The 24,562-nt window shown below is 35.1% G+C and overlaps 1 protein-coding gene across 1 annotated transcript; it reads right to left on the bottom strand.

Moving 5' to 3' along the window:
- Positions 1-10,888: 10,888 nt before the first annotated feature.
- Positions 10,889-13,849, bottom strand: LOTGIDRAFT_234654 (hypothetical protein). Its single transcript, XM_009062817.1, has 3 exons — positions 13,538-13,849; positions 11,643-12,473; positions 10,889-11,281 (listed from the first exon to the last, which is right to left on the bottom strand). The coding sequence occupies exons 1-3, from the start codon at positions 13,652-13,654 to the stop codon at positions 11,021-11,023; spliced, it is 1,209 nt and encodes a 402-aa protein (XP_009061065.1). The 5' UTR covers positions 13,655-13,849; the 3' UTR covers positions 10,889-11,020.
- Positions 13,850-24,562: the final 10,713 nt, after the last annotated feature.

Raw genomic sequence — 24,562 nt, 5'->3', positions numbered from 1 at the left:
TTCTATTCCATGGCCTCTGTTGTTGACAATCTGTCCGAATTAACAACTTTTGAACAGTTTAAATGTCAATAATACTTTAAATGCTGGGCTGAAACGCAGCATTTTGTGGCAGTGGAATAACTCGCTAGCTCATTGATTAGGTGCCGTTAATCCGACTTTCAATACCTTCCACTAAATTACTACAAATGAATGGTGATAGGCAAAGAACAAATATGACAGTACCCAAACCGAATTGGCGTACAAAATACGTAAATCTGTCTGTTTTAGGGTTGGCGATATTCTTGTAGTTTATCATATCATTCATTTTTTCATTCATTCATCTATTATATTAGTAAGTGGTTGTCAGAAGTTTTGTGTTACTTTTCGACTGGAGATAAAATCCGGATTGAAAGAAAAAAACATACTGAAATAGAAGGCAATGAAAAAATCAATTGAATTCCACTTTTCTAATTATTTGTACCAGATAAGAAAGGGAGATAATTTGAAATAAGAAACGAGTTCTTTAGTCGGCCCGACATTAAAAATAGGGTTTATTTTTTATTGTCTCATCTCCCGACTCGGAATCTTCCTACGCAGTCCACCGGAATCGGTGTAATTTTCAGTAACAGATAGGAAATGGAGAATATTTGAAATTTGATGCGAGTATTTTGTTGGCCCTCGGCTTGGTGGACTTTCAAAAAAGTATATATTTTTCATTATCTTGTATTGAGTGATTGATTCGGGATCATCTCACATAGTCGACCGGAATCGCCGTATACGAGTCATTAAAATAGCAGAAAGGAAAGGGAGACAATTTGAAATAAGAGGCGAATACTTTAATTAACCCAAGGTCCATCATCTGACCTCCCCTGCGACAAAATCCTTTTCTGACTTATCCCACCGGAACTGTCGTATATATGCACGCCCAATTCTTATATTCACAAACGCAAACAGCTTTTGTAAGTATCAGTTTGATAGCGAAAGGGTCAAGGAATTCGACGAAGTTCGTAACTAGAACACCCAAGGCGTTATCCTCCCTTTAAATATTTGATGGCAAGTTTGATTTAAGTTATTATTAAGAGTAGACTATCAATATTTATATAATTTGACATGGTACGGTTTGACCGGCAATCTTGAGATACAAGCAAGGAACATGATGAACCTAAAGTTCAATTGGCCAAAAGGTCTAATGACACATCATCTAAATTTACCCTGATTTTGGCAATGAGTCAGATGTTATTTCGCAATAAGTTAAACCCATGGCTTCTTATACTTTTACACGCATTGGATGTATTTGTGGAACTAAATCCAATTCATACGCCTTCATCGATCTTTTCTGATCACATTAAATATGAACTGGACAGGGGAAGGAGGTGGCGTGATATGCAGATCTTGCCAGCATACAGCTGTTTCTATCCTTATTTCAGATTCACAGTCCAGTTGGATGTCAAATTAAAACACGAATAGTTTTCACGTTACAACCAATTGAAGGCGAAACGGATTTGAAATAAAGGTCTATAAGAAGGTTGGTTGTTATTTGAGTAGGCTTGAGTGGGTCGTGTAGGTTTATTTCCGCTATGTATTGAAATAAGTAGGTGATTTGATAGCGGCTTTCGAATTTCTAGATCTTTGGTCCTGTTACTTGGATAGACGGTTGTTATCTTGCTCTTCGAGTCTCTGAGATGGCGGCCCTTGTTTTCTGTGTGTGAGAAAATAATTCACTCTCCTTGCGTACTGGTTTAAAAGAGGGTCATCGAAGTGGAAAAGTTGGTGGGCATCTAAAATCTTTTCTCTCCAATTTTACTGGCAAATCCCTTCTCTAGATTTCTATATATGGAACAAAATTTTCATGGCAATTTTAAGGAGTGCTAACATAAGGGGTGTTAGTGATTTCATTGTGGGACCATGTAAGTCTGTAAGACTCTAATTTATGTTAGGATATGAGACATGAGAAGGGTTTGGGTATGGTTATGTTTGTATGTATTTTAGAAGTTTGTATGCGAAATCAAGATACGTGGAATGGAGCTTTCATGACTTAATGTGTTATTTTTCTGGTGCATCTTAATGGTGTTTTTACATTTCTATTAAGTCGTATGCCAACGGCTTTTATGAGCATAGAAAGCCATAGATACCGGGTCGCAAAAGTTCGTTCATACGGCGACAAGTTTGTAGTAAGTAACTGCAAATGATATAAACTTTTATAATATATTATATTGTTAGGCGATAATAAATTTCTGGTTTCTTAGCGGAAGTTTCCCACTTTACCCGTAACCCATGTCTAATTCATTTCAGAAACATTATTATACCATCTCGCAATATGGCAGCAGAAAATCTAAGTTGTCAATCATAGTTTATTTGAAAAATTTGAAAGTCACCCATGCCCCGTCCCGTCCTGTTCACCCGTTACAACTTTTTACTTGAAACCTCCTACACCGTTTCACCTTCTACGACGTGCCATTAATAGTATCTAAGAACTACTAATAGAATTAAACTTGTCAAAAGGTGGGATGAAAGTCGAGATAAACTGCCAAGATCACTTGATGCTTCTATCAGTTTATTTGATAACAACACAGGTATAAGCCACCACCGGAAATGTTCGACGTACTATATATAGAATTAATAATAAATGATTTACTAATGCATGAGACTAAATCGTAATCCAGAAAGTTTATCAGATTCCCGTGCATGTACTTTACGAATCGTTTTCTGAAGACAACAGATTTTTAGGTGCATTTTTCACCGTGGCATTTTCGATACATAATATGTAGAGGTAAATAATCTATATTACCTTTGTTAGCGATGCAGCCCAGATGAGAAATGGAAGAAGGCTCAGGGCAAATTTGATAGGGACCTTGTTTACCACAGGCTGATTAAATGTATATACCTTAGTTTGATAGTTGGAAATCGAAACAGTAGACCAATATTCTTCTACTGGCACGATTTCCTAATTTTACACCCAAGAGAATTGGCCATCCAGAAAGCAGATTAATAACTAAATTTTATGTGAATTTTTTATACAGGTATCTCGAGGTTTATCAGATCAGATTCTCAAGGGGATCATTCAGTAATATCAAGAATGTTTCATGCCTTTATCGACACTGACGGTGAGTTACATGACTTAACGCCTAGAGTCACGCGTAACGGCCACGTGGAAGCACCTTCCTTCCTTTACAACGCTCTTACGGCCACGACAACGCTCTTTCAAGTTAACGTACATAATTAATTTCTTTAAATTTAAAACCATATAATGCAAATATTTTCAACTTTCATTGATAAAAGGATTTATTGTTTGATATTGGAAACTTCTTTAAGGACAGCTGGGAATAAGTGATCTGGAAGGAAAACGCAGATGTCCAACAACATATCAAAATCAATGCGAGTATTCATAATACACCTAGACTAAGTCAAAAACTGTATGTATCACCTAAATGATTCTCGAAGATTTGATCTAAATATATTTTTATGAGAGATAGTTTAATCAATATGTTAAGACACTGAATCGGAGGTGCTGGTAAATGTCTTGTCGTTCGAATTGGGCAATAAACCAGGCCCGGTGTGTTACAGGCTGTACACGTTAAGATCAACTCGAAATCGAAATAGTATCCTAGCAAAATATACCTCGTCGTAAAAGCAGGACGTAAAACTCCATTTATTTTGGAGTTTGTCATCTCGCAATTCCTTTCGTATTGACGATTTAATAAATTTATCAGATAACCGTATAACTGATAAACTTATTATTTTTGCACTTTGCTATGCTGCAATGGAATGTAACATTTCAGCTTATCGATGCAGTGAACGTATGTTATCTTGCATCGCAAGTTATTTAAAGAGCATTCATAATACAGCAGCCTTGGACTAAAAATACGTCAGACGGTTTCATTTGTTATTAGTTTATTGGATCAGATGCACTTTTTTCTTGTTATACATGCTAGTTTTCCCTGGAAGGTATATTTATTTCTGTACTATCTTGATATAGCCTGTAACAAATTGTCCTAAATGTGGAAAATTGAATTTACCCCCATTCCCACGCACAGATAAGTGCTTATTATAGAGAATATGGTTTGTCTGTAAAAGTATTAGGAGTCGAGAGAAAGAAGAACCAAAATATCTATCTTATTGATCGCAGCGCTGGTAAGTGATTACATTTTAACAGGGGATGATCTTTAATTTCCTTCTAGTGCAATCGTATACTTGATCACACAGAATTCCTCAGACTTGGTATTGTTGTTGATATTAGCGTAGGAGGCGGTCAGAAATTGGCAAGGGACAGTTTGATCTGAAAGTCGTTCTGACTCATATTTAAGCGCTCCTTTGATAATTGATATTTTAAGTCCATTAGCTTAATAAAATTTCGATTTGTACGTGTGCGGGACCTCTGTCTTTTATTAGGATAATTGTTATTTTTTATAACGCCCATAAATACTTAAAGAAACGTTGTCTTAATTATAAAGCTACCCAAATTATCATGAAATAAGTTTTTTTTTAGTAAACTTGAAACATGTTATGCAAGAATTTTGCATACTTTTTTTCAAAGCCAATGGAAAGTCAGAAGTATTGTTTTTAATTTCCACTCAAATACAGACACGGGACTTTAAAAATACCGGACCTCATATACAGAAAACATAAAAGAGGAAAGATGACTTATTCAAGATCACCAGACATCCACATGCCGACCTTGATTAAAACCAAGGACGGTCACGACCACCATTAAACAAATTACGCCATGTAAAGATGCTAATGCTCTAACCGACTGTGTTACCCCTAAAACAATACTTATCAGCTTGAAGACTCGTTATTATGTAAATTTGTCTTTTTGATGACAAAAGTTCTGCAAAAGAACTGATCGACAATCGAATAAAAAAAACGAACCCGTCGATTGCAGCCTGTCCTACTTTAATGGTTCATAGACCAAATGATATTCAATTTGACAGCTCTACGTCCCGACGTGGTAGCCTACAGAAACCGGCAAATAACATATTCCGCCAATTCGACTCTAGAGACGGGTATTAAAATTACCAACATTTAACCATCATCTTGTTAATAGCATGTTATGGTAGTCGTCTTCATATTATATCGAATCAATAAAATTCCAATTCATTTCAATCGGTCCTCATTTTTCTTCCCAAAAGCACAATTAGATACTGCGTGGGCGGCTTAGGTCAGGCTCAGGGTAACTTTACACTTCTATACAATCTAAGTTTCAAGTTAGCGGCGCATGGTATTGACTTACACTACCACTCAATGTAAATCATTAGGTGTAATCTGACAAATATATGCGTGTATTTATGTTTTGTACACTATCGTCAAAAGAAAACCGATAATGAAGCAATCACTATTGCGGAAAAGAAAAGTTCTTTTGTAGTTATTGAAGATACTTCGTCAAGAAATCGTATTATCTGTGTGTGTGTGTGTGAACATAGCCTTAAGCATCGACTCGCGAGAAAATGATATACCTTCGACCGAGACTGAAAATACTTGCCAAATTTAAAAGACTTCGTGACATTTCAGCGAAGTGAGAAGTTGTTTCAAACGATACCCTCCCACGAATCGACAAGGAAATGAGATAGTTCTCAAATATAATAAATCAAATTTGTTCATAACTAACTATGTAATAAGTTCTATAAATAACATTTTGATCGTATTTGGACGTCAATTTCTCGATTTCTAGATATTTTTACAGTTCACGAACATTCATTTTATGACCAATCTTTTAAGATTTAAGGAACGCGTTGCTCTTCTGCAATTGTTATTGAGCAAACTCGGTATTATTGCACAAAATGGAATTCTAGATATCCCAGAGATAAACAGATTGAAATGGGAGTTTAACTTCCTGCTATTGATTGCATAATGGAGACGTCAACGCTATGCAGTGTGCAATGACAAAAAGAATTAGCATATTTTCATCAGTTGATGTTGCTCATACCAGTCCATTGATAGGTACTATCTTCCAAAGTACCATCCTTGACTCTGATGGGATCGAAAGAAATTCTCAATAATCAGCATCGATCCAAAAAAACCTACTACCAGTTAGTCACTTGAGCATAGATTTTCTAGATACCACTGTTTACAAAGGAGATTCCTTAGCATAAACGAATAAACTTGATATTAAGGTATTTTTTTAGGAAACTGATACTCCCCAAGTCTTGCACAAGAGATCATTTCACTCAAAGCATACCTTTCCTGGTATTATTATCTCACTGGTTTTACGATTTTATCGAATTGGAAAGTTGGTCTATCGTTTTCTGAGATGTTCAAATAGTTGCACTCCTTTTTTGTGGGTTTCATAAATGCTGAACGATCAAAGACTGGTTATTATTGAAACCGTAAGGCTCATTACCGTCTTCCGACGAATTTTTAGATTTCTTTTTATCGATGTGCATGTCTAGTGACTTGTGACGTTGAATATTTTCCTCATTATTCTAGTCCAGGGTTTCTCAACGACTTGCGACTTCCGCTTGCAAAGTGACTCACGACGAATTTTTAAAAGAAACTGGAAATAAGAGTCAAGTGAAAAATAGTGATACTCCATAATGAAATACTGAAGGTATTTTACTGTTAGATAGAATAAGCTGAACGGGAGAGTTTTTCAGTCTTAATAGACTAACAAAAACACGTTCAGCTCCATGTGTAAGGGGTGTCGACCCATTGCCCCCCACCATACCTGTTACGCATTAGTTACCCCAGGCATAAGAAGTGGCGCATTCACTAGTTTATTTGAGAAACTCTGTTCTGGTCTCTGTAAGATTTAAGGGCAGGATTAATACGAGAAAGGCCGATGTCAAGATTTTGAACCAATGACAAACGAGAAAACACGTTCTTACAAGATCGTATCCTGATACAAATCGTGTCTACGTCACACGCTTGTTCACATTCGACAATAAAATCTAAATCAAAATCTTCTTAATTGACATTACTTGTGTTTTAACAAACAATTCTATACTTCATTGAGCACAATTACTAAAAGTTTCCATGTTAACACCATATTTCTTCCCACACAGTAGTAAGCTTTAGCTAAATAGCAGGTTTCAAATAGTTTGCTCTACAATGACAAACACTCGGTAGCACAACAGAGGGCAGTTGCAATTGGGTTTTTGTTAATGCCATACGAAAAAAGTAATTTACGAATAATTTTACGAATACCGTCGATAAGTGAAGGTAATAACTAAAAAGCATCCTTCGAAAGATCGAACTCATTTCAAATTCACAAAGCATAATTTTCTTCAAATCTGATCAAAACTAAAGTTCCTGTTGAGTATCACTATAAGCCAATTTTGGAGTCTTTGAGTTACGTCTTGGGCAATAACTTGTCGATATACATAAGCGCAGTAAGCATCGAGAATATAATAATCTGTAGCCGTCATTGGTCTCAAAACAAAGAATAAAATAGTATGTAAACTAAAGAATGTAATTTTGTTAGACATGTTAAACATAGTGAAGGTAAACGCTGGCTAGATTTCACGATGTTAAAAATTTAATAATCAAGGGAGGCAATTCGTAACGAAAATTAATATTATGGATTGGTATTCAAGACAATTGATTGCTGAGGTGCATTAGAACAGATAGACCAGACAGAAAAAGCACCATGGACAGAACCATGTTCTGTACGTTTTTTTCGCTCGTTTGAGTTTGAACTTTTAAAAATTCGCATTCGATTTCTATTAATCGAAGTGTTAAATTGAGTTGTGTCCCTGCTATTACTTGTGCCATGGTACATAAACATTCTCGCCTTAATTAGTGATAATTATATGTGGCTTATAAGGCGAAATTAGGTTTATGTATTTTCTGTTCCTGATGAAGGAGTTATCGAAGATAAGCAACGCCATGGAGAACAAAATGGGGAATCTTGCCAGGTTGAATTAGAACATCTACGTCCTGTAGCTCAGGGATCTCGATTTAAGGACCGTGCGACTTCTTCCCGACCTGCATTGGAAACGTCAGGGTTCTATAATCCTGGACTAGTGATTTAATGGTTTAGCCGCACTGTTAGAGGAGAGAAAACAATATTATCCCTTTAATGACATAAAATGGCATAAATGAAATATGTGTTACTGGTGCATTATAAGAATGATGTGTAAATGTGAGAAAAGGCGTCGAGTTGGAAGGTGTGTTAGTTAGACTTTTAGGGGGTGACATATAAAAAGATTATTTATTCCTCCCACATGATTGATGTGTTTTTCTAGATGATGATGTTGCTACAATATTAAGGATAGTTTGATGGGCAGCCATAATCCGGTCCATCAACTTTTCTTGTCCTTTTTCTATGGTGGTGATATTAGAAGGATTATTGATAGACGTGGAAAAACTATTTTGTACATAATTTATAACCTTGTCCTAACAGTATCAAGGAATATGGTAAATACTATATAATAATTCATATTCGTAGAGGCTCATTTTTCATGGATCGAAGCCTGTACCTGAAAAAGAGAACACAATTAACGTCCCCATGTATTTGCTTTTCAGACAGTTTTAAGTTCAACGACTCAGGGTGTCGGCTTGTGCCATTTTTCACACCCACGAGAACGCGTCGCCTTTTTCCTCGCTTTCTCTACTTCTAGCCTTTACCTCTCCTTGTCTGCTCGCTTTTTTTCCTTTCCTTCTCGTCTTCCCACTTTCTTCAACTCCTTCTCCTCTTCGCCTATTTTTTTCCGCTACTTCTCGTCTTCTGTCGCCCTTTCACTTCCTTTTCGCATTTTCCTCTTCTTCCCGTCTGCTCGTTTTTTTCATTTCCTTCTCGTCTTCTCTCGCTCTTTCACTTCTTTCTCGTCTTCTCGCCTTTTCCCCTTCTTCCCGTCTGCTCGCCATTTTCCTTTCATTCTTGTCTTCTCGCTATCTTTGACTCTTTCTCCTAGTATTTTTCCACTCCTCGTCTGCTCGCCTTCCTTTTCTCTTTCTCTTCTTGCTTAACAGTGCAAAATCGGCGCAAACACTGCGGTCGTATGAACAAAAAGTGAACCATGCTAAACAATACTTAACCTATGCGTAAACAAGTAGTGTCATCGAGTGTCCCTTTTTTGGTCGTGCATTATGTATAAAGGGTTTAACTTTAGCATGTTCCTAAACGCTGCGATCCGTTGCGAAGCACTGAAACAACACATCTTGCTAATTATCTACGCGGCATTGTAGGACACAATCGTTCTAGTGTCGGTGTAGTTGGAATTTAGCCAACTTGAATATTATCAGGCTTTTTCACCATTTTATTGCATTTCTAATGCATTTTTATAATATAAAGGTAGGGTTATTCAGTTCAACTATCCAATAATTAAACTACGTAGACTGTTCTGAAAGCAGGGTCGTTAGGAACTTGGTGGGTAATTCTTAGTGCATATTCATAATATTGTATATAATCCTTTAAGCCCCAAAATATTGCGTCCCGATCCTAAACAAAGATATCGGATACTAAAATAGACTTGTATATACCAATTTGATGTATATAATATCTATTGATGTGCAAATAATGTATTCAGTTATAATCCCAGTGGCTTGAGAAACCAGACGTATGTCCGCAGTTTATTGTACCCTTTAATAGCAATTCATACTGCCTTCCGTTATGAATGAAAAATATGTATATAAATGGCACAGTGTACTCTGTGTAATCCGAAATACACTGAGATCGTAAAACAATGTCGGATTAGCGAGAGTGTCTGGGGAGAATCAAAGTTCCGAGATTTTTTATCATGTGCGACATGTTACTATTAATATGTTATATTTTTTTACTATGTATGTCAGTTCATTCGCATCTTCACAGTGGTCAAGGGAGCCGCGGTGGCTCAGTGAGTTAAACATTTGCTCGCTAACCTGAAGGTCCAGGGTTCAATCCCGGCATAGGTCGAGATGATACCTTCGGATTTTTCAACCCGGTTTCCCCCTGTCAGTGATGCAGGTAAGACATGGAAAAAGCGTCTAGTCGTTCGGAGGGGACAATAAACCGAGGCTCCGTGTGCCACATGGTGCAGAAAAGTAGGACGTATCACATTTTTTCCGTGATACAAAAAGGTGGCTATTGCATTCAAGGTATAAGACGAAGTTCGTAATAACTTGACATTAAGAAATTGGTTTAATCAATGCCCAAGGTATCTGTGTCATGAAAATTTAAACAGTGTTGTGATAGGTTTGTGGTCGTATCCATTTGTGCACCCTGCTGTTCTGCTCCAGTTTTGACTAATAAAGATAAAAAACACCATGCAATGTGCAATGGAATAAATTTTGTCAGGGCAGCGGCAATAGCCTGTATATTTCGTTTAGCGCTGTAGAATTGTAAGATGTGATTGGACACTGATCCCCAAGCTGCTGAGATTTCTTTGTAGCAAAATAGGTGAAATGAAATGGGTTTCCAGTACTCTTAGTAATAACGGTATGACGACTTCTAGCAACATTTGGGCTTGGGCATTTACTTCAGCAAATGAAGTGAGTGGTTTCCTGAAACGTACATGACCATTTATTAGATAGCTCTTCCAAATAAGTGCAGTACTCTACCCATTATACGTATCATCCATGTTTGTCCAGTCTACATCCAATTTAGGGACAGGTTCGCCATCCGTTTGACCAATCGTACCTTAGTTTCAGAAACGGGATTTTCTTTTAGCTAAGCTAATCAGTTATGGTGTTCACAGCTCATCGTCGAAATCTGAGCCTTCAAATCCATGTGTGTCCTGAATTATCGTTTTAAATATAAAAAGACGACTAGTCTTGTCTTGAGGATCCGCCATACATAAAAAAGACATAGGGTGTATAAAGAAATAGATAGAAAATTCCTAGTTGTAGATGCTTTTGAAGGAAATATGCGATTTTCGTACATTTCTAGTACTTCTAGAGACTATTTACATATATTAAAGACCCAATTCAACCCCCGAAAATGGCGAATCTGTCTCTTTAACCATATTAAATATATTCAAATAAAATACTGTGTATTGGTTTTACAAATTTATATTTTAACGATTAGCTTAAATATCATTGTATCATAAATAACAAATTGCCTTTATACAATTTGACGACAGAATTAGCGCTTCGTACAAATAACACATAAAGCGGAACGCAAATATTGTTAACCACAATAAAATAGTCCAAATGCTAATCTGTATCTGCTTCTTGTACAGTACCAAATAATATCATATCTTAAAGTTTCTAACCAGCGAACTTCACTACAATTGTTTTGGGGTCCAGTGAAATCACCATAACACGTCGGGTACTTGTCAAGGCACACGAAAGCTGATAAACACAGCACATCAATCGACCCGTAAACTGGACCCCACTGTTCTATATCTCCTTTCCGTGCATTTTTGTCTGATCCCATCACAGAAGCTAGCTGTACAATGACAACAGAACTACACAGCGAACTAAGAGGCAGAGATAGGTTTTTACGGAGGATCTAGGTAATGTTACTCATGTCGCCTGGTGAACGAACACAAGAATGGCGGCCACCTTATTTCTTTCTTATCAGTGTAAAAAACGAAAAATACCCATATATAATATAAATAACGTCATGTTAGCACACTAAACTGTGCCATGCACGTTCTTGTTGATTGCACCATCTGATGAGGGGTAATAATAATAATAATAATAATAATAAATTTAAACACAATGTTTAACTAGCACATAACAAAATCCTAAGTAACTTATCGTCCACGCCTTCTGGATTTCTGCTTCTTAGAACAGTCACAACCCACCGTAACATAATGTCGCACGAAGAACCACCGTTCTTCATATGTTGCGTTTAGTCCAATAGTGGGAATAGGGTTACACTGATCGGGGTCTCTCTTTAAAAGTTTAATGGCATATTTCTTTGGAATACAGTCATATAATCTATAAAAACACTTAGATGTTTGACATCGTCCAGTTTGAACATAAGTAGGGAAGAAACCAGTTTTCATTCTTTGCCAATCAGGCTTCATTTTGCACTCCCATGGCGGTGGTTTTTTAAACAAGTTTTTTCGAACTTTTGCACGGATTTTCTTTTTCAATTGTTTTCTGGCCTTTTTGTTCTTTCCACTGAGTAAAAGTTGAAGATGAAGATCAACATCACCTCCACGTTTGTCTTTATTTAATAATAACTGTTGGAGAGTATTATCATCGAGGTCATCGGCTATGTCCCGTTTTTTACGCATAAAATTATAAATTGGAGTATGTGTTGTCGAATCACCCGCTGGATGCGGATGTGCATCTCCTTCTGAGTAGTCTATAATATCACTTTCGCTCACCTCGTCATCGACAGTGTCAAAAAATTCACTGTCCTCGTCCTCATCCTCCTCAAAGTCACTTCCCTCAATATCACTGGCACTACGTTTCATAGAGTCGTCACTATGTGACATGTGACTACGATCAAATGATCCACCCATCCGACGTCTTAGTTCACTTTCTGATATGGGTTGACAGAATCTGCTTTTGAAATACACCGCAGATCCTTTCTCGGTATCTTCAACACGGGGGGAAGCAATACACGATCCGGCCAACATTATGAGGAGAAATACCACGTAGGCTATTTTTGTAATCCTATTCACCTAAAAAGAGAAAAAAGAATGAAAATTAAGATGATGATTTATAAGTTACATGTAATAACTATGAACAACGTGTATGGGTATAATCGCAAAAAAATCATTTCAAGGGGCGGAAAAACGTCCGTATCATTGACATAGTAGCTGAGAAATATTTTAACGTCTGATGATGACATATCTTTAATTGTCTGAATGGATTGAAGTGGGTCAATGAGATAACCTTGTTGAACGCCACCTTTTCCTGAACATAAATACGGTTTAAGACATTATTGTGGTCGTTTAAACATATGACAGACTTGGTTTATACACTAACTACGACGGAAATAAGAGAACAATGCGTCATTAATAAGATAAGTTCATTAAATGTAATTTACAGTCCCGAACATGCGGCTAAATTTAGAATGGAATGTTAATCTTCGTTGATAATTCATACATTGCTTATTATACAAATTACATGGTGGTGGTGTTTAACTGCCGAAATTAGGCCTCTCCTCTGTCAGAGTATTCGTTACTTTTTGTATTAGACATGTGGAGATTGGATTCGCCAATGGATCACCAATCACACTACTTATGTTCTTATTACTTTAAATTAAGCAGTATATTAAAGTAACGGCATTTCTGAACCTATGCCTTCGTGGATCCAAGTTTCCAATAGAAGACAGAGCCTTTTAAAATGTCATTCACATAACTTTGAATTTGAATGTCAATGTCAATATTCGTTTATTTAAAGTCGACAATTTCATAAATATATGTCCTTGAAACTTGTTTTTTTTTATTTTGAGTGTTTCCGGAAAGGTACATTTCAAGTACGGGCCAAATTTAGTCCCATATCAGTCTATGAAATGGATTCTCAGCGGATGAGTGGAATCGGGTGTCTCAATAGGTGGTGTATAAATGCTATTGTATGATAATAATCAACAAAAATGTAAAGGATACGCCAAAATAAAAAAACAGCAAAGTACAATCGAAGATATTTGAGAATTTCGATAACAAGTTAAAATATAATTCAGACATCAGTTTACCATTTTATTAAATGTAAAAATGTAATGAGAATGTAAATATTTACTAACCTGAACTGTAGTTGTTCTATTCTGGCCGACATACGGCCCTAAGAGGAAGGAGCGAGACAGTGCACCGAGACACGACAGACCAGAGTAGGATGTCATGACAGGACACAACTCTCCCATGAGATATTGCTGCGAACTGTCTTGCAAGGAACGCTAGTAAAATCCATTACAGTCTGTTGCAGATAAAGGCTTTCATTCTTAAATCTCACTCGAAATAATAAATGTCAAAAATAGAGTTTAACAAATTGTCCGAACACAGGAGACTTGTATCCGATATCTTCTAGTCTGTTTGATTGTAGAGGGTTCCGATTCAATCTGAAACGAGAAAAAAAAGAAAGAGAATAAATATAAAGCGTGGATAAAAGGTGTGGGAGGATGGTAACACTTGAAATTGACATGATATAGTTCATATACAGTTATCGTTAGATAAATTAATTGTAATCCTACTAATCGAGCTATTTGCCTATTGTACGATTTAATAGTCCATGTTATCAAGCCATTTCATTCAGCTGTAATATTACAAGTGGAGATCGACAAAGTAGTTCTGAACACTTTCAGAACATAAACTCGTTTAAGTGACTGTTACAATTCGGATTTCATTGGTCTGAATTGCCGATAACATAGAATTAGGCGTGCTATAAAAGTAGATTCGAATCTATGCCGATTCTACAAAATAGGAGAATTTCGAAACTCTGAAAACGACGAATCTATGCTGATTCTACAAAATAAGATAATTTCGAAACTCTCAAAACAACGAAATCTTTCAAAAAAATATCCAACTTGTCTCTCCTTTTTACGTTTTAACCGTAAGGTCATCCTAATTTAAAATATAATATATAGTCCTAATATAGGAAAAACCGATTAACACGAGTGACCATTCACGTCAATAAAAACTACATTTTCTTATAAGGAATCATATAAAAGACCAGTTAAGACAATTTCCATCGACTAAATACGAATTATACGGGAAGCTCATATTTAGAAATCATTCTATTTGACAATCAAATCTACGAATCTCCAATTTTCATATTTTTACATCGTCCAATTACACTGACGAAAAATACAATTCCAATACTTAAGTCCGAGTTACACTACAGAGTTAAAATTTAATACAGAATCAGAATGACTTTATAGACTGCAATAGATCATCAATCTCTTTTGAGTCTTCAGCTTCGAATCGTGCAATAGACGGAATCCATAGTGCGATTAATAGCTTTTCACAGCTAAAGAACACACAGACAAAAGTTTCCAAAAAAAGTAAGAAGACGTACATACAACATATTGGCGAAGGATTGGTAGCAGGTAATGAACTTTTCACACGAGGAAGTATATCTATCATAAGTGAGTAAGTATTTCATACTGAAAAGAGGTATCAGGTGTCTAGAAGTGTAATCATACCCTGTCTGGCGCCACTATTTGAGTTGTGTTCTCATAACTGTAGACTGTCAGATTAACAATACAAGTTTAAACAGACTTTTTAAAAGTATCATTATATTGAGAATAATCACAGAATCCTATTCTAGACCATATAAACTCCGTATATTGTGTGGTGATCTTATCATTCTCTCATACATGTCGACAGTATAATTAATAGCAATTTCGATTTTTAGCGACTTTCAACTTTAATTTAATTATTGACTTGAACTAGACACTCAATAACATGAGTTGAAGCCAGTGAGCAAGAACGCTTAAAGAGTGGTTACCCTTTAGAAATAAATCAAACTACACTACATTACAGTATCGCCAAGGTGCTCGCTGCTAAAAGTCTTAATTCAAAGTCGCACATTCAAACTCTACGTAGTTTTTCAATATATATATTTTTTTACTTTTAAAGGAAACTGCACTACTCAAGTCATGGAAATATTTTGCATGACACTACTATCATTGAAAATTGTTCCTGGGATGGTGTTTTGTGATTAAAATACAACGTTTCGGAAATAGGACCACTAAAGTCATTTGTTGTTAGAAACGGTCTATGCCTCCTTTAATGTACATGTATGACTAATTGCTTGACACATCGCTAGTGATTATTGCATAATAATATGCCAGAAAAAATGGTAATAGAAATAGTAATCCCATTGCATTATGTAACATAAATTAGTAATTGCTTAGTTCTCATACACATCATTATTACATATTGCATTATAATATGCCAGAAATTCTTACTAAATGGCAATAGCCCTTTAAGTGTAATAGGCGTGGCATCTTGAAATCAATGTTATTGACAAAGAATATTATTAATAGACAGCGAGAAGCTATATATATCCTCATCTGATAGTTCAGCGTATTGCTTTTTAACAATAAAAATATCTATTAAAGTTACAACTTTTTTCTCCTACTAGCACGTCTTCCCATACAATAAAACTATATTAAACACCTTACAATGACGCAAGAAGACCTTTTTTGCTGGTGAAGCGGATTTTAACGCCATCATATCTAAATCTATATCAAAATCTATATATCGATGCCTTCAATATTTGTTTTATCAGTTGAGAAAATACATGTATCGTCATAATATAGAAAAAGTATATGAAGTTTCAAACTTTTAGAATTGCATAACCATACATGGAATAAAGTAAGCCAAAATTAAATCGCATGTCCATTATCCTACACGCAATCTTCAAAACGTAAAGTATGAAATTCACTTTCTTTCCCAAACGGATAACTTTAATTTGAGTGAATAAGTTAAAAGATATAAAAATATTTACCTTCTATTAATGTAACAGTATTCCAATAAAAACTTAATAAGATCATAAACACACTTGTTCAAGTCCAGAAGTTTCACGTATATACAAATGTTGAATAATGGTTAGCTATTATAAGCTAAGTTACGATGTCCGTCGATCAATACAGTAGATTTACCAATAATCTCCGATCCTTTTCACATCTATCCATATACCCTACCAAACGTCATTATCCTGATAGGGCGTATCCAAACACACGGAATCCGAATTGATAGGTTCAGTAGGCGATTGACTATCAGGCTTGGGTGTCATTTCCCTAGCTCATTAACTGCCATGAACATTTAAATCAGTTCCGTAATGACAGGCACTTGATCTCGTTAATTAACTGATCACTTTAATGATTACTGATCAATTTAATTGCCTTAATTAATTAATATCGTTTCAAAGTTAATTTTAGACATAATTTTTCCTCGAATCAAAGTCCATACAATTTTAAAAAATTAATTTCATGTCCGCAATTTTTAAATATTGGCTATTAATAAAGTGTCAAAAACCTTGAAAACAAAACAACTTTTTCAACCTTTTGAATTGTTTTAGAAACTGTATTGAATTTTTAACAAACTTATCCAAATCTGTCTTAGTGAATGAATTGTTAGTTTCAAAAGTTTACACAGATTTAACTTGTATTGTTTTGAAATCGATATTAAGATTGTCTCGGCGAAATTTGTCTGGAGTTGCATTTAGAAACAATGAATCGTTTATAAATCCGTTTTACAAACACACTTAGGCACTGCACAAATACAATACATTGAAAAACATAACACTAAAATTACACAATAGTATATACAAACTTAATGTTACATACAAGAGATTGCGTTAAAAATTAACAGCTATGTTTGTTACTTTTAAGATCATATGATCTGTTAAGTCGTTTCAAGGTGCGAGGATCAGCTTGAAAAGAAAGATTTTAAGCCTCTTGCACTATAAGTTAATAACACTATGACCACTGTGTCTGTCTGATGAAAAAAATTCTTCTACTTACAAACACATTTACCAGACTCAGACGACCGTTTTATGTTAGTAAATATTGCATGATCAAAACACGAACAAGATTATGTTTTAACGAACAAGGTTAACTTCATCTGAAGTCATTTATCCCAGAATCCCTTTGATTTGATTAAAATGAATATTGAACATGATGCCTTAAAACAATATTACTTTGACAATTTAATGGGATTCACGAGACTAAAATTTGAGCATTTATGTTCAAAAACGTGACCAATGCTCCTTAAAGCCATGTTCTAGATTGACCCATTTTTAATCGATGTCATAGAATAATCTCGAGGATTCAACTTTACTATACTAAAAAGTGCTACGGCGATGGTATCTAAATTCAAGCATTAATGTTCTCAAACGTGACCAAAGCTCATTAATGCCATGTTCTGGATTGACCCATTTTTAATCGATGTCATAGAATAATCTCGAGAATTCAACTTTACTATACTAAACAGTGTTACGACGATTGTCAACTAACTAATTGGTATCCAAATTCGAGCATTAATGTTCTCGTACGTGGCCAATGCTCATTAATGCCATGTTCTGGATTGACCCATTTTTAATCGATGTCATAGAATAATCTCGAGAATTCAACTTTACTATACTAAACAGTGTTACGACGATTGTCAACTAACTAATTGGTATCCAAATTCGAGCATTAATGTTCTTAAATGTGACTAATGCTCTCTAATGCCTAATGCTCTCTAATGCCATGTACTGGATTGACCAATTCTTATCGATGTCATAGAATAATCTCGAGGACTCAACTTTCCTCTCATACTAAACTTTGCTACGGCGATGGTATCCAAATTCGAGCATTAATCTCGAGGATTCAAACTTTATTATTCTAAACAGCGTTACGACTGTCAACTAACTAATTGGTATCCAAATTCGAGCATTAATGTTCTTAAACGTGACCAATGCTCCATAATGCCATGTTCTTGATTAATCGATGTAATAGAATAATCTCGAGGATTCAAACCTTACTATACTAAACAGTGCTCTAGTGAACTAATTATCCAATTTCGAGCATTAATGTTCTTAAACGTGACCAATGCTCCATAATGTTATGTTCTGGATTTATCGATGTAATAGAATAATCTCGAGGATTCAAACCTTACTATACTAAACAGTGCTCTAGTGAACTAATTATCCAATTTCGAGCATTAATGTTCTTAAACGTGACCAATGCTCCATAATGTCATGTTCTGGATTTATCTATTCTTATTTGAAATCTTGCACTAAAGCAATGAATCTTCCTTTACTACACGACTAAACAGTGCTATGGCGGCTGTCAAATACATGGTATCCAATTTTGAGCATTAATGTTCTCAAACCTGACCAATGCTCCCTAATAAAATGCTATGGATTGATGGTTCATCGTTATCTCAATGGTCTGAATGTTGAGGCGGTAAAACATTCCGAATAACCAAATAGAGCTATTTTTATCAATGAGATTATTCTAATATGAAATATATGGAAAAGGAGACAATACTAAACTACTGATAATAATGTTATTCTATCTGCGTCAGAACTCTTTGGTGAGAGTCGTTGTAACAATACCATATTGTAATCTAATTGAAATTGCGAAAGCACAGGCCGAAAGTATAAACCATCTAATGAACGAATGGTATTTTGTACAATAAAAGGCAATAATGTAACGCATCCACCCTACTTTTGAAAACTTCAATACCAAAGTTCATTTAGTTTCTGAGCTAACATTAGGGGATATAAAATGCAGTTACCATTTATTGTATTTGTCAATGATAACAATTTTCCTTCTTATTACATGTATACAGATACCAGTATAAGTATTTGTTTGGAAATTTCAATAATTTCGCCTCACTGGAGCCCAGATGCTCTGCAAACATACCGGTCTTGAAATGATCATAATATATTAAATATAGCAATATATAAAGTTTGCGTTATGTTTATGACGTATTTATGTATTCAAAATGTAAGGTTTTCTTTTTAAAGTTAGAATGCAAATAATATGGTGTGCATAATGTACGGTTTATTGTCCCATCCGAATGACCAGGCACCTTTTGCATGTCGAAAAAGTTTTAAAACATCTAGTCTTTTGCCGTGAGCAAACCCCGAACCAATGCGACTCGTACTGCAATTCAACTCAGGCTGACAACGTACAAAGCCTCTTAAATTCAGACATCGTCTGCTACAAGTGAAAATAATCGGTAATTTTTTTTCAATATCTCTTAACGAGGATTTTCTATTGCTTACTCAATGCTAGATAACACAAGAACATTGAAAAATTGTCCAACATCCAACTTGAAAATAGTTTATTATACGGCCGACTTTAGTTCTTCATCTGTGATTTCTGTGCATGCGATCAAAATTAAGATACTTCACTTTATAACTTACAGCAAAAATCCGTTGCTATATTTCAAACAAAATGTTATCCTCCCCTATACAAAATGTGTATTCACCAGTAAAATTTGCTGGTATGTTTTCGTATCGGCTTGTTTCCAACACAGAGTAGTACCACTTCGTCAAAACAAAATAATTTTTGTATTACGAGTAACACGTGCCGTACAATATGTATTCGGCTATATGAAATAATCTGTATTATGTTAATAGATTGGAGTCACACCCTAACACTATTTTGATGTGAAAAGGGGTCTCTAAGCGGTTAGTACGTTTGGCCGAAACTTCTGTTTTCTGACCGTGCTCAAGAAAGATACGCGTCTTGTCTTTTGATGGAAAAATGAACAAAGATTCATGTAAAAAAATTGAATAAATTAAGCCAAGTTAGTACTAACGATCCGAAATAGAGAACAAATTCCCGAAATTCAAAATATCATATTAGCGAAACATTGGTATCAGCTAGTGGTAGTTGATTTGCAAAAGATCATTAGTTTCAGTGCTGTTGCAGATACCATCATCAGTTCATTGAAGTTCGTAGGGATGAATTAGAGTTCTACGTCAACAATTCACCATATACATTGTAATGTACAATGAGAAATCTTAGCTATCTGCACTAGTGAATAGAGAGTAAGAAGAAGTTGATTTTCTTAGTTGCTCAACACACAGGAAAAAGCAGAGTAAGCTACGGCAACACATATTTATTACACATTCAGGTAAAAACAAAAACACAGTCAAATGCTGTGTGACAAAAAGATGACCAAAATCGTATGATAGAGCTAACCGACAAACAGGGTCTCATAGGCAAGTCTAACCAAACGTGTTTTAGGGCAGTCTCGTACCTGGTCACTATATCATAATCCTATCCATTCTTCACCCAAGTTTACTATCATAATAGGTTAAATGACGGATTTTCCCCTCGGGTTGAACCGTACTAGAAAAGCTTAGGGGCGAATTGTCCCTGATTTTTAAAGGAGGCGAGTCTGTATTTAAGTCTTATTGTAAAGCAATATGACCAAGTCTATCATCGCTAATTTCTTCAATACGTTAAGGCTTAGTTTAATATCCAGTCTCAAACATTTTCTTTTCAGGCTAGGTAAATCGTTTTTTTTACGTCATACTATAAACTTGAAATGTACTACCTATAAGCTACGCCATAGTATGAATTTGAAATGCACGATTTATAAGCAACGTCATACCATGAATTTGAAATGCACAATTTATTTGTGGCGTCATACTATGAATTTGAAATGCTCGATTTATATGCGACGTCATACCATGAATTTGAAAGGCACGATTTATATGCGACGTCATACTATGAATTTGAAATGCACGATTTATATGCGACGTCATACAATGAATTTGAAAGGCACGATTTATATGCGACGTCATATCATGAATTTGAAAGGCACGATTTATATGCAACGTCATACTATGAATTGAAATGTACGATTTATAAATTTGTACTGGTTAAGAACGAAGTAGGTTTATCCCACATTATGACATCTTTGGAAGCAATTGAAATGCTAAATTAATGTGCTTCCAGGAAGACTTTTCAGACATTCGACAAGGAGAACATTCCAAGAAATCTAAAAGAGTTACGTCCCTTATTACATATATAAATGGCAGAGTTAATTAGTGTTTATCTTATCTGTAGAATTAATTGACAAATTAGCTGGTTATAATGTCAATCAATTGACTATATAGTAGTATGCTCATTAACTATTTGCTAATTAGCTTTCATAAAGGAACGAAAATTGAAAAATGCATAATACACGCCGATCTACAATAGAATAAGTTTTTATTAAAAAGTATACATAACATAGAGTTAATTATTGACGTCATCAGAGCTTTAAATGCGTAGGTGGCGAATTTCAGTAAATTCGTTGTTTCATTAATATTTTTTCATTATCATGTCCTTATGTGCTAAACTATCATTCAAACGAATCTTTATGAACTTGACGTTTTATACCTGATAACAATGTTTAGAGTATACTATTTGCAGCCAAGTAAAAAAGAAAAGTGTTTTTGAAGTGGGCTGAACGATCAGATTTAACGAAAAACAATACTTCAATTGAGTCAAGTTTTCTGCACTTGAAAGTCTCCAATTTCATTTTTATTACTACAATAATACTTTATCAATGCGTTTCTTTCAAACTGAGAAAAAAAGAAAAAGAAACAAGGATTGTTATTTTGTCCTTTTGATATGCATTATCAATTTTCTTCTTTAATTGAATACATATACATTACATAGTATTTAAATCCACCCAATATTCTTTCAAATCGACAATAAATATATTTAGAAAAATTGTTTAAAATTTGCTTTCGTTGATGATTGATTTCACGAAACGTTACGAATCGCGAAGGGCCTTATGTGATAAATCATATTTTGTGATGAGAGAAGCCATCAAACAATTAGTTTTAGTGGAAGTGCAGGAACCAGAAACGTCTCACTGAAATGGTGCAAATTGATGCAATCAGTGTCCCCGATATAAATATTTTTTTATTTTTAGAAAATCTCTTTACAATCCTTTAATATAACTAGAGCATAGCAGAAGTATGTTGCAAATTATATTTCCTTTTGCCGCCATCACAATGATAAGACTTTTCAAACATTTCTGCTCCAAGATATTGCAAGCTATTTAGATAACCCAACGAACCAAAAATATGCCCCGAAAATTGACATTGTACTCAATATAGTTTCTCAACAGAGTAATTTTAATTCATAGATCAAATTGTACTATTAATCTTCGCTTTATAATCATTGCACATATTTCAACTATTATAGACACTCAAGATATCAAACCATTACACACAGATAGCTGGCAAGGTAACATACGTCAAAAACAATTGTCCAAAGACTTTGGGCACGAAACATTTGAGCAATGGCGGCTGTGGGTTCCTATTTCGATCGGCGTGTGTAAGTCCGATGACCTTGAATAAGTCATCTTCACTTATATACCAGTCGACTCAGCTGTAAATGGAAAGATCAATGCTTGGTTTGGTCAAGGACCAGCTGTTAGACAGGGCCCAAAATTGTGAATCTAAGTTGTTATCCTTGTAAAATATAGTTGTTTCTTTTTTCCATCTTTACTTTACAATACCTTCAAACTTCAAAGAGATGCCCCAAATGTAAATAGTAATCATTATAGTTGCCAGCAATAGGCTAAGAGTATTACAATGATCACTGCAAAGGCATACATCTACAAGATTGACACTAACGAGGGAACATGCCCTAGTCTAGAATATAAGCTGGATGCAAGCCGGTAGATGTGTGAGAAGAATTGGGTATACATGGTTTCACAGTGTGATGGGGCTTCTATCTCAGTACCTATACATTATACTCTTGCCTTCGTGCCCTATGTGGACCACCTCCTTGAATTGATTTAAACTAAGTTTTACGTCCTACTTTTCTGCACCAGATTGGGTTCGACTTCGAGATGGAAGAACGATGTACTAAGAACTGTTTCATCAAAAACATACGTACTTTTCCTCTTTTGAATGATGCAAATATGATGATAATAATTCAAGCCCTGTTCCACCTCGTCTTTGAAAACCATTCGTTAGCCATTTGCTACGAAAAGCAAAAGAACAATATGTGATTCACTTACACATGACCTTGAAAAGAAATGACGAATATTATGACCTTTGACTTCTAACATCGAAAATCATACCTTTTTGTAATGTGATCTCTTTTTCGGACAGTCCTTAAGCGGCTCTTGTGCCTTATAGGTTAATTCAAAAGCCGTTCAAATTTGCCAACGTAGGTACAATAGTACACAATTTCCAGTTTTTGTGATTACAAAGCGACAATGTTCCTCCCTTTATCATAACACAATTCATCACAAAATGTCAAGAAAAATGAATACAGGCTCACCCACAGTCAAGTTTCATGTGGTGTACAGGCCTTTACAAATATTTTGTTTGGAGTCAAATGTTACATTAATATTTTATTCATTATTTCATATAAAATGCCTGGCAATATACACTGAATGAAATTGTTATTTTCCCATTATTTTTCAATGAAAATCCCCTCTCAAAAATTTTGAAACCGTAACTAAGGAATACAATTAAAGACACACAAGACGATTTCATGTCGTAAGGATAGCTCAAGTGGTACAAAAAATAAAAGATTTGGTTCAGCTCCAAGTGAACTATAGGACGCGAGGGTAAGGGGAGCTTTAGTCATCATGCAGGATTCGATCCTTAAAATAGAGGAGTTAAATAGAGGAACACAAGCAAAAGAGAGTAATATTTGAAAGGGTACCGATAAAGGTACAGGACACCCTTCAGAAATACCTCATTCCACTCGGTGACCTTTTGGTTTGTAATATCATATGGAATTTCAAAGATGACTTTTAAATGAAATCTTTCTTTAAAACAGAATACAATAGGGATGGGCAAGAGTTGGGTTTTCCAAAATTCAACCTTCGACCTGGAAAAATGCGTCTATAGGAATCACAAGCCATTCTTTAAGCCCGTCATTGACAATGAAATATTGCAACGAGCCAGTGATGGTTATAATTTGTTTTTTGCTGAGGCAACATGCTTTAACAAATTAGGTAACAACACTATTAAAGAGAATGCGTTCACGTGGAAATCTGTATTGAGATACATGAGTACATATTATAATTCGAAGAGACGGTTGACATATTTTAGCCGTAAAATTTACAATAACATAGAGTAATTTGTATTGTAAAAATAAGATATGTCCACTTTGATATTACTTGGGATATTCAGCCTAGTAAAAACACAGCATACCAACTAATTTGTAAGGATTAGTGATGACAATAAAACAAATATGGATGTCAAATGCTAAACCGCATTTTAGTCCACAAACATCTGGGTGCAAGAATCTTAAAAAAATTATACTAGTAAGAAATAACATATTACTAATTATTGTAATAGA

This window comes from Lottia gigantea (genome assembly GCF_000327385.1).
Source record: "Lottia gigantea unplaced genomic scaffold LOTGIsca_53, whole genome shotgun sequence".
NCBI lineage: Eukaryota > Metazoa > Mollusca > Gastropoda > Lottiidae > Lottia > Lottia gigantea.
This window is presented reverse-complemented; position numbering and strand designations above follow the sequence as displayed.